Source organism: Ambystoma mexicanum, chromosome 4q, assembly GCF_040938575.1.
Source record: "Ambystoma mexicanum isolate Mex_15411 chromosome 4q, UKY_AmexF1_1, whole genome shotgun sequence".
NCBI classification, from domain to species: Eukaryota; Metazoa; Chordata; class Amphibia; order Caudata; family Ambystomatidae; genus Ambystoma; species Ambystoma mexicanum.
In genome coordinates, this window is record NC_090928.1 from 1,246,297,831 (window position 1) to 1,246,314,802 (window position 16,972).

General features: G+C 47.8%; 1 protein-coding gene across 5 annotated transcripts in view; it reads left to right on the forward strand.

Moving 5' to 3' along the window:
• The window catches only part of LOC138468321 (exportin-5-like), a 2,334,215-nt gene that overhangs the window by 131,873 nt on the left and 2,185,370 nt on the right, over positions 1 to 16,972 (forward strand). For all 5 annotated transcript variants that reach the window (XM_069608827.1, XM_069608826.1, XM_069608825.1 and 2 more), the window contains exon 5: positions 8,060 to 8,242. In XM_069608827.1, the coding sequence (XP_069464928.1) occupies positions 8,060 to 8,242 (183 nt within the window). The remainder of the gene's footprint in view (positions 1 to 8,059; positions 8,243 to 16,972) is intronic.

Here is a 16,972-nt window from a genome sequence, read left to right on the forward strand (position 1 = left end):
AAAAATAATAATAATTTTTAAAAAAAACCTGGGGGCGTGGCCAGGCAGCACGCCATGCGGCTGTGTTTTCCGTGAGCTCCTCAGCAAGGGGCCCAAGCCACGTTATTACAGCTTCTCCACACGGACATTTTTGTGTGAAATCACTTGCGGAGTGCCTAAGAAGAGATGCCAACACCGCAGAGAGCTCCTTTGAGCAAAATGCATCGGGGAAAAGCTTGGCTTACGTATTATGTCGGAGCTGGTACTCAAAATGGCGGCGTGGGAAAACTAAGGTCGTCTCCGAGAGAGGGGCCGGCTCAATCTGCTGTGCTGACGCCTGACAATCCTCACTCTGGAGACTTCCTCTGGGACACCCACTGACGGAGGGGCCCGGCAAGGAGAAAGAGCGGCGCTGCAGGCGAGGACTCGGAGGCGGGAAGATTTGATCAAGATGGCCAGAATAGTGAGCAGACCTGAGGCGCTGGAATGGCCGAGCCCCGGGGGACGTGAGCGAAGTGGGGCTGTGCTGCGTTATGAGTGGCCTGCACAGCGCCGCCCCTGGGAGCTTGAGTGCTCGGGGTGGCGCATGGAACAGCTCCTCCGTGGCCCCTGATTATCTGAGGTGCACACACACGCCCGGGAAGCGTGGATCTGCTGGGACCGGACCGCCCAGGACACACGGGTGAGTGCGGCCCCATATCGAGCAGAGAGCGGGTCTTCGCCCCCCCCACTCCCTTCTGCATGAACACCATCCGCACAGAGGCCGCCATAAACTCCCGCGGAGGCGGGGGGAAGAATCTGACTCCTCTGGTTGCCCCACTCGACCGCTCCAGTTAATGTCTGGAGCCAGACCTATGCACTTGAAATCCCTAGTTCCTTCGGCTGTGTTGTGGCCACGGAGGATTGCCCAGCGACCCGCTTAGAGACAGAACGCCCCCCATTAGAGTCAACAGAGCGGGGCCGTTGGAGTGGCGGAATCTTTGAGGTTCTGACCTCGCCGAGCCTCTTTGCGTGGCGCTACCCTTGGGAGCTTCCCTGCTCGGGTTGGCTCTTGAAATGATCCCTTTGGAGCCGGGAACTGCCGGAGGGCTTGGGGAGACGGGAGCGGGCCCATTGAGCTCAGGAGCAGCCTGGATGCGAAGTGGGGTTGTAGGAGCAATAAAACCTCTGGACCCTTAAGCAATGGACAAATTGAGGAAGTGGAGACTCCACGAGGCACAACCCCCGCCCCTCACCATTCCTCCAGGACCCACGAAGAGGAAATCTGCTTAAGTTGACCTTCATATCACTTCTGAACAATACTCCAACTCAGGTTGGGAACAGAGTGTCTCCTAACCGTTAAACACTTGGTGAGGCGGGATAACCTCACCTCGAAATACCTTCTAAATTTCTGATGGGGTCCAAATAAAGTAAATAAAAACCCCCTGAATTACGGGAGAAGGTCCTCCATTCTCTGCGAGCTCTACCTGATTACGCCACAGTAAAGCACTTGCGATAAACATCGCACAGCCGGGGCCCCTCGCTCTCCTTCTGATATCGCGAATATAAACAGAGGACCCCAACATTGACCCCAGGGGATGCCCAAAACTGGGGTAAAGAAGGACCTCGCCATACAGGCCTACCTGTCTCCACAAACTGCGGATCCATCACTGACGCACTCGGTCAGACGAAATTCACACCGCCCCATCCTCGAACTTGTCCTTAAACATGGCAATGTCCAGAGAAGAATTGGAGCAGATGCTTAGATCCTTCAAACAGGATATCACCCACGATATCAAGGAAGAGATCAAGACCTCCAAACACTCCCTGGCTCAATCTCTTGCAGACCTTACCTCTCACATCGGAGGGATTGAATCCAGGGTTAACGACCTGGAAAATGCAACGTGTGAACCATCCCACAATAATGAAACATTAACAAAAAGAGTGAAGGTCATTGAAGAGCAGATCAAGGACATATGGTCAAAACAAGCCGACTTAGCAAATGGGTCGAGACAGAATAATGTGCGTCTTCGTGGAGCCCCCCCAACAGGTCACTGACCAAGACCTAGCAGAATATGTAGACTCTTGTTTAGATCCCTTCTTGACCTTTCTCCAAATGAAGAACTACAACTAGACAGAACCCATCGGGTATACTCAGCCCACCTCTAAAAGAATATGACACCAGAAGTGCTCACCCGAGTACACTTTCCGCCAGAAGGAAGCGATCATGGTAGCAGCCAGGAATTCGGACTCCATACAATTCCAAGGCACTAAGGTCCTGCTTTTCCAGGACTTGGCCCCTTACACCCTGGCATGTAGACGGCGCCTACAGAGTGTGACTACCTGGTTGAGAACCCGAAAGATCCGATACTGTTGGGGGGTTTCCTTGCAAACTGATCTTTGATTTCCGTAGCCAACACTATGTAATCTCTTCTGAGGAGGAAGCGAAAGACCTGATGCTAGAGGTGCCTGATGACCGCGAGCCAAATCCTCCTGTCCAGAACACGGACAGATCTGTTCCCTACCCCATGCCAAAAAACGGTTGAGGGGAAATCCAGACGCCAACACCAATCTACGACACATCCGCACCACCCTTCCGGCCCAGAGAAAGCCACCACTGATCCTGAGGAGACCCCATTTCGGAATTTGGGAGAGGAACAGGGCTTCCCCCCACCCCCCTTGACCCGACCCTGAGGAACAAAGCCCTGCACTGAGAAGATAAGCCTGCGTGGGAGGTTTTGACCAGACCTCTGTTGCGGTTGGCCTGGATGGACCTGCTGCGGTCAAGCTGGAGAATTCGAAACGTTAAAGATACTTTTCCCCCCTTCTACGGTCATACTTGTGATCGCTATGGTCTCAATCCAGGATCGTGAGACCAGGGGGAACTGGTTCACCCCAACATAGGTTTGGAAGTTGTTCGGCTCCCCGCCTCCTCCGCATGCCCTACCAAGCGATACTTAAGAGCACGACAATTTCCATAAGTTAACTGGCTTTGGCTCCTAAGAGGATGGCGCCCGACTTGTACATTTGGTTAATGCTGACTCTGGTTGTGGAAATAGCGCAAGTTCTAAAAGTAACCTGGCTCTTTAGTTGTGTAGTTTATTACCTTGACTTCTTTTCCGGAGTTTAACCCAAAGTCATTAAGTTGGCGTTATCATCCCACTCACCAGATTGCCTACAGCTCCCATGGCAATGTATGACCTGTTTGATTACCCTGCTCTTGGCCCCTTTGGGGGGAGCCGATTTAAAGCGAAAACCATTGCGATAGGTTAATGGCAACCCCGAGCATGAGATGTATTTCCCTTTAATATGCATAATGAGGTTCCTTTTGGTCAACGCCATGTTAAATGGTTGCAAAACCACATTGATCTCTATATATGCACCCAACGCCAAACAGGATCTGTTTTTCATGAAATTATCGAGGGCCATACTTGAACATGGAGACTGGGAGGTGATTCTAGGCAGGGATTTCAACACTAATTAACCCCTTAGTTGATTAAAATACTCCCACCCACAGCAAATGACAGTAGCAACTTCAGGGCCCTCACCTCTGTTGAAAGAACGCTCCATGATTGAAGTATGGTGGTATAATCATCAAGAGGAGAGGGACTATAACTATTTCTCAGCAGCTCATGGGGAGATTCTCAAGACTAGACATGTTTCTTATATCGGACACTCATCTCAGAGGTGGTGGGGGTAGAGAGTCCCCCTGAAGCGCTGCAGATCACGCTCCAGTGCTATTAGCCATAGCTCCCTTCTGGGTTACCCCCCCACGAGACCTCCCTGGAAGTTAAACGACTTCCTTTTAGAAGATCCAGCGATCCGAGCCCATATCAAAGAATCCATAGACTTATATTTTAGGGAGAACACCACGGAAGATGTGAGCTGGGGCATGATCTGGGATGCAAGTAAAGCAGTGATTAGGGGACACATCATTGAACCGGCAACACAACAGAGGAGGGCCAGGAGACTGCTCCAAGAGCAATTGGAAGGCGAAGCCCGTATACTAGAGGAGACGCACAAAAAGAAACCCTCTCGGCGCTCTGAGGGGTTGGAAGCACATCATATAGGGAAAGCAGCCTACTGCATGATGCGTACTAAACAATTTTTCTATACTAAAGGAAACAAAGTTAATAAATTATTAGCAGCCAAATTAGGGAAACAGACCTGCCAAAATAGGATAGACCGCCTACGAGATGGAAAAAAGGCAAGGGACCATCGTCTGAAGAAGGGAAATGCCATATTATTGAGGAGTTCTTCAGGGACCACGCGTCCCCCACATGGGGGAGAGGGGGACCCGCAAACCACCGGCGAGTTTATAGCTAGGGCAGACCTACACCAACAAGACCTATTGGAGTCCTTAGAGGGCCCAATATCCTCGGCAGAAGTAGAACTAGCTGTTAAATCACACTCCCATTGGCAAGGCTCCGGGCCCTGATGGCTTTACAAATAAGTTTTATAAAACCTTTTGTAAAGAGCTCACACCACATCTCACGAAGCTATTCAATGAATGCTGGGAATCGGGAACTGTTAGTCTATGGCTGAATCTAGCACTACTCTCATTCTAATGCCGGGGAAAGAACCGGCGGAATGCTCATCTTATCGGCCCGTTGCCTTGCTCAATATGGGGGCCAAATTATATAGCAAGATCATAGCGGGGTGTTTAGGGGTGATTTTACCTACTCTAATAGATGATCAGACGGGGTTTATCCAAGGCCGATCCGCCCACGACAACATTCACAGAGCTATAAACCTGATAGCTCTGGCTCCATCGATTCCGGGTCCCCACTCTGTTATCTCTCGACGCCCATAGGGCATTCGATAGTATGTCTTGGGGATATCTACAGGCAGTCCTGAGGGGTTTTGGGTTTAGCCCACAACTCTCTAAATTGGTGCTATCGAATTTGCGAGTTCCATCCACTCGAATACGAGTCAACTCCAGATGGACATCTCAGATATCCCTCGGTAGAGGGACCAGACTGGGTGCCCCCATCTCCTCTAGTATTTGCGGTAGCGACGGAACCTCTAGCCCAACATATTCCTCTTCACCTGGCATTCAGGGTTTTGAAGTGGGGGATCAATGCCACAAAGTTGCACTTTATGCGGATTATGTGTTATGTTTTTTAAGGGATGCCCGGACCTCAGTCCATCCATTCATGAGTCTTCTCGATCAATTTGCAGAGATTTCAGGGTTTACAATAAATATGGCAAAATCGATGGGTCTAAATCTATCGGAACCATCACAAGTGTTAAATACTTTGCAAAACACCTATTCTCTCAATTGGAAAGACTCCAAGATCACTTACTTTGGGGTACATCTGACCCCAACCTACTCGGGCCTGCGGAAATCCAACATCCCCCCCCTAATGAAAAGCGCCAAGGAATCTCTACAGAAGTGGGCCCTCCAGGAGATTTCCTGGTTGGGACGCATAAATGCAGTCAAGATGACCTTACTCCCTAGGCTTCTCTACACCCTTCAGGCACTCAGTGTTTATTCCCGAGCGAGACTTACGGAATCTACAGAAGGAGATTAATCGGTTCGTTTGGCAGCGGAAAACGCCCAGAATCCATCGCTAGATCCTCACCCGGGACGGGCACTTGGGAGGTTTGGGGCTCCCTTCTATCCTAAGATACTATCGAGCAACCCAAATTGCCCCCATCTTGACCTGGGCCAACCCTGTTGACCCACCTAAGAGGCGGGACATCGAACAACCTTTTTCTGGAGCGCCTCTCGCATCTCCCTTTTCTCCCCCGAGAAGCGCAGACATCTCCGGAGCCCCTCCCGACCACGAGAACCACTCTCCGGTGTTGGGACAGACAGAACAAATTAAGAGGACTCCCCCTCCAGCATGGGGCCCCTCTCCCCAATCACTCAGAACCCGGCCTTCACTACCGGCCTCCAAGCCAACTCCTATCAAAACTGGTCCGGAGATGGACTCTTGAGATTGCAAGATCTTTATAATGACAACAGCCCACTGACATTTGCCCAATGTAAAGAGAAATGTACTCTCCCAGAGACTGAGAGATTCAAATACATACAACTGCGACATTGGATCACCAACCCAATTACCAAAAAAGCAGCCACTAGGCCCCCCTCGGGTATGGAACAAACTGTTGCAGAAGGGCAGCGCTCACAGAGTAGCAGCCTGCTAACGCCTCCTGGAAAATATCCCTGGGGATGAAAAACTCCCATACATGCTGGCATGGGAAAGAGAACTGGGAACCGAAATATCCCAGGAGGCTTGGCAGAGAATCTGGGATAGAGCTTACGTCCTCTAGATGCATGGCTGTAAGGAATGTGCTCTTAAAATCTGTTAGATGGTATTTTTCCCCGCAAAGACTACATGGAATGAATCTGGAATATCCAACACTTGCTGGCGGGGCGAAGGGGGACCTGGGTCACTTATGGTGGCACTGCCCGGTCATTCAAACTTATTCGTTGGAAATTAGGTCAAAGATATAGAAGTGGAATCCTCCTCCCCATGGATCCTGTAGTATTAGGAGACTCACCAGATGATGGGTCTTACCCTCGCTCTGGCCCTACTGCTCGCCTGCTCACTCAGCTGCTTATGGCGGCCCGATTTACGCAAGCATGATTCTGGAAGGAAATGGAGGGTCCCCATATAGCATACTGGTGGGTCAAAGTATGGGAACTCTGGGGTGTGGAAACAGCGGCAATAGGCCAGACATCAAAATTCACAAGCGTTTGGGGACCATTTCTAGACCACGTCGCTGAAAAAGGAACATATGTTCTTCCAACCCAGACTGCTTAAACATCTTTTTCAACCCTAACATGCCTCCATCACTGAGAAAATAACCACCAGATGGACACCTAACTGGGAGTGAGACTGCTCGCACGGGATGGGATGATGACATGATGACCTGTTGGCAGCTATGGTGAGGTCCCCCCCTACCCCCCTGCTTTTTTTTGGTTCCTGCTTTTATTCAGCTTGGAGAGCTACAGGACAATAAACTGCATGATTCCATTCCCAGAGATTGTTCAAAATACTCATCAGTTTGATGAATTATAAATGCTGAAATTAAATGTTGATTGTGTGATTAAGAGTTTAAATGTTGCATTGTTTACAGTGATAAACTAAAAACGGATCTACTCTCGAAAGCTATTGAATCCGTTATGGCTGATTATTTGCAGACACTATTGAATGTAAATTGTTGATTCATAGGCCTGGAGATTAACTATGTTACCACTGGCAATGATCATTGATAAATTTATTGCATCAATATTTCAATAAAGATTTTGACAACAAAAAAAACCTACAAGCTTTGTGTCCTTTCTTATAGTCCATTTCTCCCTAGCTTTGCTTTGATGCAGTAGTTTTAGGTTATAGGTGGCGCTCTGGCACCACCTAATGACAAAACTAAAAGGATACCATCGAGCACCTTCTTCATGATTGTAAAGGTTTAAGGAACTTTAGAAGAAAACCTGGGAGATTCGTAGAGGACTTCGGGATGTAATATAGGAATGTTTTTTTGGAATGTTGTATGAATGGATGTCAAGTCTCCCTGACTCTTGCTCTGACAAATTACTTATTGGAAGTAATGATTATTTTCGTGTGCACCATCTGGTTATGGAGTACCAGTACCGTTTTCTGTATCGGTAAAAATCAAATTAAGTGAACAGCAAGCTAATGAAGCTACCTTGATGTGTTCAGGTTTCTGAGACTTGTCTCTGTGATGTTCTCTTGGCTCTCGGATGGTGTATTTTCTGCTGCCCTTTGGGGCTTACTGCACTCCTTGGAGATGTTCTACAGCTTTTGTAACTCTGCAAAGGTTTCTGTGCTGAAGATTCATTATTGGATGCAAGTGAAGTGTGCATCAGTGTGAAAGGTTGAATGTCTTATGTTTCATTCTTGAATCCCAAGATGCCAATCAACATAATAATTACTTTACAAACGTTTGCTTCTGTTCTTTTTTTAGCTGGACGCAGAAACATAAGTTTGATTCTTTGACACATGTGCTCTTCATTTACATGTTGAGTTACACTTGTGCATGATCTGGAAGGAGTAGCTCTGAGAATGTTAGTTTTTGGTTGTGGTGTTCCCATGATAATATCAGGTTGTTCTTCATTCTTGCACATTAGGCTCGCCAAGCAGAGGTGTTTATGCTCATCTTGTTAAGACTGTCGGAGGACATGGTAAATTTGGAAAATACACCGTCAGCTGACAGTCACAGAATCAAGTTTTCGTCGCTGCAGGAAATTCCAAAACTATTCAGCGCTGTTCAAAGTTTACTTAAAGACTATATTGAAATATACAGACACTTGGTAAGTACTCCTTAGAAAGAAAATAATGTACCATCAAATGTTTAATACATGAAAGATGCGGTCTGATCTGGTCTCGGGGTTTCCAGTTGCTGAGTTTGCCAGCCACACAGGTAATTTATTTAAGACACTGCAGGGTTGTGGTATGTTATGGTTGTGCTAAAGTATTTGTTTCCATTCTTGGTTTGCATAGATGTTCGACCATACACAGACCATTTGTGAACCACTTAGTTATGAAGACCAAGCATGAATTATTATGCATATGTTTGTTAGGCAGATTGATAATTTGTATGCCAAATCCCCTCTACCTCATTCTTTTTGCTCTGACCATGGGAATCCTGTTCTGTTTTTACTTTGTTTCATAGTCTTGCTTTCTACCATACTTTATAAAGGCACCTGTTCACTTTTTCAGCACGCTGCACTTTTGCGCATTGTTGCTGGGAGCCCTTTGTGCTCTCGTTTTTATATATATTTTTTCCATAAGAACTACTGCTCTCGTGGTTAGAGGGATACTTTTTTATCCTTTATTAGATTTGACTTTTGAGGGATCCGCACACACCACCCAATGTGGAGTGCTGAGGGGTTACCTAGTATCCCCTTTCTCTCTGCTCCTGTAACATTTCTGTTAGTGACCAATATACAGTTATGGTTTGTGGCAGAGGACGTGTTCTACCGACCTTTGTGCAGTTTTCGCTCGCAGGCTGTCTTCACAGCTGCGGTTATGCACTTTCTTGGTTGGTTGTCTTTTATTGGTCCTTATGCCGTCCTGGGTGTGGGAGGTACTGGTTTAAGTTTTGTCTTCGGTGGAAACCCTTTGTGTAGCGCGCTGAGGCTCCAGTGTGTCTGCGAGGACAGGAAGCATGGGAGGATCCTTAAACTCTGCTATCCTTTGTCTTCTAGTGTGCCTAAAAGTAACCAGTTTCCACTGGTGTTTGGATTGTCCTGATTGGACAGTCAGCCACCCCTTTTTTGTAAACTGCAGGGAGAGTTTGCAGAGGATTAGTGTGACATCCTAATAAAAGGCGAGGATCCTGGGGCAGAAGACCAGTCGACCACTGGAACAGAAGATCCGAAGAGGATTACGACCAGAGACCTGTAGCCCCTTCCAGCAACCACAGAGATACCACTGCTGTCCTGACCCTGTTTTCAAATCGACAGAGCTCCGAAGATGATTCCTTTCTTCTGGCTGGTGGGGCCAACTAGCCAGAGAACTACCTTCAATACCAGCCATCCCACAACATGGGGTGACCTTCTTGGGCTGCAAACCACCAGAATCCTGGGCCATATTGCAGTGCATCGTCAACCTGTGAACGTTCCACCCAGAACTTGGGTGAGCTCCAGTTGGACATCTAGATACTGTAACGCTCACCTGATTCTCGCAGAGGCGCCGGTCTTGACTGGGCGACTACCGTATCTTCAAAGGTGATGTGTAGCACCCGGTTGGCTCTTTGGGCTGGACCTCTGTGCACTGTATGCCTGACGTGTAGAGTAAGATGTCTGCAGATAGAAAATATGGGGTTAATGAACTGGGGTTATTGGGGTGTCCCTATCTCTTTCCTCTTCTCCTCTCCTGTAGACCCCCAAAGGTTAACGCTCTCACCTTAGGTAAGTGAATGCCGAGCTCTCCATCTGCCTCGGGGCAGGGTGCTGTAACCAGTTTCTTCACTGGATAGGTAGCGCAGGCCTCTTGACTTCAGAGGACTGCTGTCCGTCGTTTACTGCACGAACGGTAAGTTTCGAGTCATTCAAATGTCTTTAAAGTCTTTAGTAATGATGTCTCTTGTTTTGCAGGGTTCCGGCGATGGCGGATGACGGGCTGAAGTGAGTTGAAGATGGAGCCCGTGTGATGAATAGAAGCGCCTGGAAGCACGTAAGTAAGCGCTTGTTGCCTGCTTCACTATGCGCTCTAACTGTCTTTTTATTTTGCAGGTACGAGTTCGGAGCGGCTGCAGGGTGCCGGAATACCCACTGGATTAGATGTGGAAAGGAGTAATGGCACGTGAGTATTAAAGTTCCCCAATGTCTTTAAAAGCACCTTGTTTTGTCTTTCAGATGCGGGATGCAGCGCCGAAGGCCTCCGGAGCGTGCGAAGAGTTGGTAAACTTTTGCCTTTCAGATGCCGGAATGCTAACCTGTTCTTTCTTGTCTTTATAGGTGTTGCTGAAGACTGGATTCAGGATGCTAAGCCTTTGCCTTTCAGATGCCGGAATGCTAACCTGTTCTTTCTTGTCTTTAGGTGTTGCTGAAGACTGGATTCAGGATGGTAAGCCTTTTTCCTTAGGCCCAGGACCGGATGCAGAAGACACGATGAGCGTTCTGCTGCAGAGGTTGCAGAATAACGCAAAGCAAGATTCATCCACCGGGTGTGGTTTAAATAGCCTCCTGTAGTGCTTAGGTGTCTCCTTCCACAGCCACGCCTAAGTAAGAAAAGAGTTCCTGGTAAGAAAAGAGTTCCTGCCTTCCAGAAGAGTTCCAGTGTTCTGAATCTAGGGAGTGGCTCCAGCCCCACCCAACAGGAAAAGTAGTTCCAAACAGAAGAGGATCAGAGGCTCAACTGGCAGGCAAGTAAGCAGCATGGTCTGCTGAAGGTAAGTCCACCCAAGCATTATGAGCCCGGCGCTTCCAGAGCTGGGACTGGGCATATTTATGAGCCTGGTGCCACTGGCGCCAGGACTGGGTCCAAAAGGTCCCAATTGGGACTGGTTGGCACTTGGAACCTGGGTTATGGATCTGCTTCCAAGGGAGTTGGGAAAACCCTGACCTTTTGGAAGCAGAGATCATGACAGATACAAGATTACCCCACCTCAAAGTCCCCTCAACAGAGTGCAGGACTGAAGAATCAAGGCTGAATGACTGGGTTGAAAAAATGTATCCTTGGAGCCTGTGAGAAGGCGCCAAAACTGCAGACCGATGTATGAGCATGAGGAATCCTTTGCTGGGAGTCCTTTCTCGACTTCGGCTGCAACATTCCTTCCAGAGGCCCTCCTTTTGTCACCTCGCCCAAGGAACAGGAGACGGTGTCCACCGCTGCTGTCCTGTGAAAGAATCTAGCTACATCATCTTCACAACTCCTCCGGCATTGTGGGACTCGTGGTAGTACAATACCGCAAGTCATTCTGTCGCTCCTTTGCAGCTAGAGCGTATTCAGTGTTTGGGCTTCGCTAAAACTGGTCGCCCAGGCCTAATGCTTGTGCACCTATTGGGAGCCTTTCCCTAGGTTCTTGCAACCTTTTTCACCCACAAAAGCGTTTTACTAACCTGGAATAGTAGAATCCTCTGAAACTTACCTTTTCTTCTGCTGTGCCTTACCTGCTTTACCTCAAATTTGACTTTAAAGAACTTCTACTTGGATAGGGATGGACTGCTAGAGGTCTCTGAAAAATATTTCAAGTCTTTTAAAATATTGAACTGCTATTGTCGGTGAATAACCCTTTTTAGTCCTACAATAGAACATTTTCTGAGTTGCTATTGAAAGTGATTTTACATTGAACTGTGTTCATGATCTGTATAATTACCTACTATTGGTTGACTCACCACGTTGGATCTAAATCCACCACCTTTTAGTACAGGAAAATGGCATAGTGTACCGTGCTCTCCTCCTACCTTTTGTAGTCTATTATCAGTCTGCACCTCTTTCACACACCCACTGTCCCCCATTAATGTGCCTTTAAGACTGGGGCGAAGAGGAGGCAACTAGGAGTAATGCACACTTGTAATTGTGCACACCACTCTGGTACTGAGACGAAGAGGAGTACTGTGAAGCACTACTACCATAGTTGGGCATGTCTCACTAATTGGGGTCAGGCAAAGGACTTGCACCTGCAGCCAGTTGAAAGACTAACGGTGTATATAAGGAGAAACCAGTTGACGTCAAAGAGCTGTCTGGGGCAGGAGTCCCGCCTGGGAAAGAAACCCGCTTGGGGGGGGGGAGGGGAACAAGGCGTCCCAGTACGGAGAAGCCTGGAGGGTGGCCAGTGGAAAGGTCTGAGTGCTGCAGGAGAGCGAGAGAGACACCGCAGCCTTGAAGTGTCTGTGAACGTCAGTAGCCCTGTAGAATCCAGAGCTGTGTCCCTCGCTGGGGGTGGGGGAGGACACTGAAGACTCCAGGGAGCTGCCAAAAGCAGCAGGCAGGTTTAAAAACTAGCGCTGCTTGCCGGTGCTCCCGGCAAGTGAAACAGTAGTGGGAGACCACAGAGGAGAAAGCAGAAAGCGCCCGAAGGAGACCACTGAGTGACAAAAGGGAATAGTCACGCTGGGGCTGGGCACAAGGAGATGCTGATCAGATGAAAACTGATAAAAGGGTCGGGAGACCGAAGTAAAGATTTATGCATGCCGAATGAGCTACCAAGTGTTTTATGCATTATTGAATACTGGACTAAAAGTTATACAAAGTACATGAAAGTATTGCACTACCGAAATGAAAGTGATGTGCAATTTCGAATACAAAGAAAGCAAGAGAAAAGTATTTGGAGACAATGTGAAAGTATGAACCAAATGAAAGCTAGTAACAAGGGCTTGGGAAACAAGAGAAAAGCAAATAAAAAGCACAATTGTCAAGTGTGAAAGCAAGTTGCCACTACCGGCTCACCAACCAACAAATGAAGACTCATGAAACGACAAGCGCTCACGACCCACAGCAAGATGAGAAAACGAGGATGAGTGGGCAAGGGTTCCCCCACGTGGGTGCTCAGTATGTGTTAACATTACAGAGTTGAACTATCGATATTAGCAATGAGTGCACTTCCAGTATTCAATATGGGTTCGAGCAACAACTATGCAGAACTGGTCGGGACCAAAAAGAATTTTAAGTAAGGCTGCCCGGAGTGTCGCAGCAGAACCCCCCAGTTGCAGGTGCATTCAAGTAATGGGTGGAAAAGGGGATAGGCTTGGAGGGGGGGGGTGAAATAGTTAAAGTTCGGTTAACTATGCGGGAGGGAGGGAGAGGGGGTGTGGGACAAGTTTGTGGGGGTATTTGTTTGGGAAAGGGGGAGTTATAGTAAAAAGCACACAGGCACCGAGTTTTTGCACAGACATATCCATAGCGAAACCAGAACATGTACAGCACCTCCATATGAGCAAATGAGATGATTGCTAAAACGGTTGAAGAGGGTATCAAAATGTTAAGCTGGAATGTCCGAAGGCTGGGATCCCAGATAAAGAGAAGGAAAATGATGGTGTATATTATTAGGCTAGGCTCTAAGTTTTTTTTTTTTTTAAACAGGAAACTCACTTCCTACAACAACAAGCTGAAAAGTTGCCCCTAATTGGGGATCACATCACTACTACACATCATACTCTAGCCGGGCTAGGGTAGTGGTAACCCGAATACATAAATCCATACTCTTTACATGTCTCGACACGGAATGTGACTCTGAGGGCAGGTATGTCATGGTACACGGCACCCTTCAAGACAGAGGTGTTATTGCTCCATATATACGGGCCAAATGTGGATGACCTCGGTTTTTACTCCAGTGTTTGGGGAAACTAGCAACATTTCCCATGCCCCAACTGATATGCGGAGGTGACATAAATGCTATTCTTGAGATACACCTGGACCGCACATCGGATCAGCCAAGGGCATTGACTAAAGCAGCCCAAATGATAATCACCCACATAGCTGACCTGAACCTCAGGGATGCATGGCGCTCCTTAAATGGCAACAAACTGGCATACACGTTCTACTCCTCGGTGCATGACATGCACTCCAGAATAGATGTATGGCTGTTATCCCTTGAGGTATTGGGCTGGATTACCAATACTCATATTCACCCTAGGACATATTTGGACCATTCACCTATCCAGGTAACGCTACGGAACCCACAGATTAAAATACACAGACCCCCTTGGAGGTTTAAATATGCAGCACTACAAGACCAGGTCTATAAGATATCGCTGGCCCAACACATCCAGTAATACTTTGAAATTAATGAGGGCTCAGACTAGTTAAGCGATACTATGACAGGCATTCAATGTGTGCATTAGAGGCACCACAATGTCAACCAAATTCAGTGTCCTGAAAGACATCCGCAGGGACCTAGTGCAACTTGAAACAGTTATGGCCCAAAAACAGAACCTGTACGCACAAACACCATCTGCACAACTGAGGCTAGACATCGAGACCAAATTGGACAAATTCAAATAGGCAGCTGACCGTGCGGTCCGCTACTTTGACAGGCCCACAGCAGCTAGGCGGTATGGGGAGCGTGAGCGCCCGGGCAGACTGCTGGCCAGGATACGAGGGGAACTGGGGCCAGCGAGTATTCCATACATAACACGGAACGATGGAATCGTGACCAGGAATAGACAAGAGATTGAGGGGACATTTTATGACTTCTATAAGAACTTGTATTCCCCACAGTAGTGCCACTGATGCAGAAATCTATCAATATCTAACCCAAATACCAACAACATTATCGGACGTCACTAAGGAAGCCTTAGACTCCAATTACTGAAGCGGAGATAACCGAAGCCATTAAAGTGCTACCAAATGGAAACGGACCAGGTACTGATGGCCTTAGTGCAGAGTTCTATAAAGAATTCACCCAGCTTCTCGTGCCCAAGCTATATGCAGTATGGACAGAAGCCTTAGAAAAAGGGGAGCTACCAGAAACCACTAGAGAAGCGGTCATTACGCTGCTGCTTAAACCAGGGAAACCCCCCCCGAAGACTGTGGTTCCTACAGACTGCTATCTTTAATCAATACCGATGCTAAGTTCTTCGCGAAGATCTTTGCCACGCGGCTAACCCCACTAATGCCCTATATGGTCCATGAGGACCAAGCGGGATTCATATTTGGCAGATCCACTGCAACGAATATCAGGCGCTGCCACAAGATTCTAACGGCAAGAAGAAACTCGAGGGGTGGCAGTCGACACGGTATACAGGCCGTTTCTATTTAGGGTCTTGCACAACTATGGGTTTGGTCCTAACTTCATTAAATGGGTCAAGATTCTCTACACACGCCCCTATGCTAGGATAAGCATCAACGGCACATTAACCAAACTACCTGAGCTATTAGGGGGCACCCGTCGAGGCTGCCCATTGTCCCCACTCCTATTTGCACTGGTGATAGAGCCCCTTGCGGACATACTCAGGGCTAGATATGGCATACATGGATTGCGGCTGGAGGACAAACTTGAGATTATCACACTGTACGCGGACGACATTTTACTCCATCTAAAAAATCCTCAACGTACACTCGGCAGGGTTCTGTCAGCAGTTAAGACTTTTGGCGAGTATTTCGGCCTGAAACTCGACGCCAAAAAAATCAGATATCTTTCCACTCACAGGGGCAACGGTCAAACCGACTGACCTTCACGGCCTTGTGTGGAGTCCAGTACATATTAAATACCTGGGGGTGAATGCGGCTAGGACGGCACAGCTATCCCGTACACTGAATTATGATGCCCTTGGTGATGCCCTATGTGTCAAAATGGCACGGTGGAGCACCTTACCAATATCAATGATGGGGAGAATTGCCCTTTATAAGAATGATAATCCTTCCTAAACTATTTTATGTATTTAGCACCGTTCCGGTTTGGCTGGGTAGGGCACGATTTGCAAAAATAGGAAGCGCATGCACCACATTCACGTGGGGCGGACGCTCTAGATTGAGATGGAGGATACTTACCAACCAATATCCACAGGGAGGCTTAGCGGCACCAGACTTTGAACTCTACTACCTGGCAGCACAAGCAGACTATGCCGCTCAGTGGGCGACAGACTTTCTCAACCCCAAGGGAATATTAAATTAACCTCCCATACCAAAATCAACCACCCTAATCCATGGCCTGACGACATGCCCTAAACGGTACTATACCACCAACTCCACTCTGGTCACAGCCACAGCATGGGCCAGAATTGCTGATATATATGGCACAGACACACTATACCATCCAAGCATGCCAATATGGGGCCCTCATTACATACCCCCTACCCTGGTTAAAGAGTTAGCCACACAATGGGGCGCTAAGGGGATTGTGCAATGGGGCCAATTATTTCAAGATAAATGCTTTGTGACATGGGAAAGATATAGTGGGAGACATCCCAAAACATAAGATGCAATAGATACGTATGAGGTCTGCTATCACTAAAATATGGGCTGCATTTCCAGCAGAACCGGCGATAAACCTGGGACTGGGTTGGATGTTCACTGCAGGGAAGGGAAGGATATCAGCATCTACACTATATAGGACTATCACTCAGACCCGCCCACTAGTGCTACATGGCGCCACGGTCAAGTGGGAGCAGGATCTGGACACCCGAACAGCGATAACCAATGGACACTGATATGTTCCCTAACTAAACACATATCGTGTAACACGAGATAAAAACTGATTCATTACAAAATTGTTCACAGGACACATTGCACTCCAGCCAAACTGAAACGCATATACGCCACAGCTGAAAGTTTATGCCCCAGATGTGATTGTGAGGAGGCTGACACTTTTCATATGTTCTGGTCGTGTATACAATTGAAAGATTATTGGGCCGAAATTTGTAACGCATTAGACATGGCTGAACATCCTATCAAATGGTCCCCGATGCGGTTTACTGGGGGGCCACAGGGAAGATGAACCCAACATGGTGGAAATTACTGAATGTAAGCTTATTACTAGCCAAAAGGGCGATACTGCTGAAATGGAAGAGTAAAAGCCCCGCACCCACAAATGGGGATTGGGACAGAGACATGGTCTGGACGAACGACAATGAAGAAACCTATATATACTCACT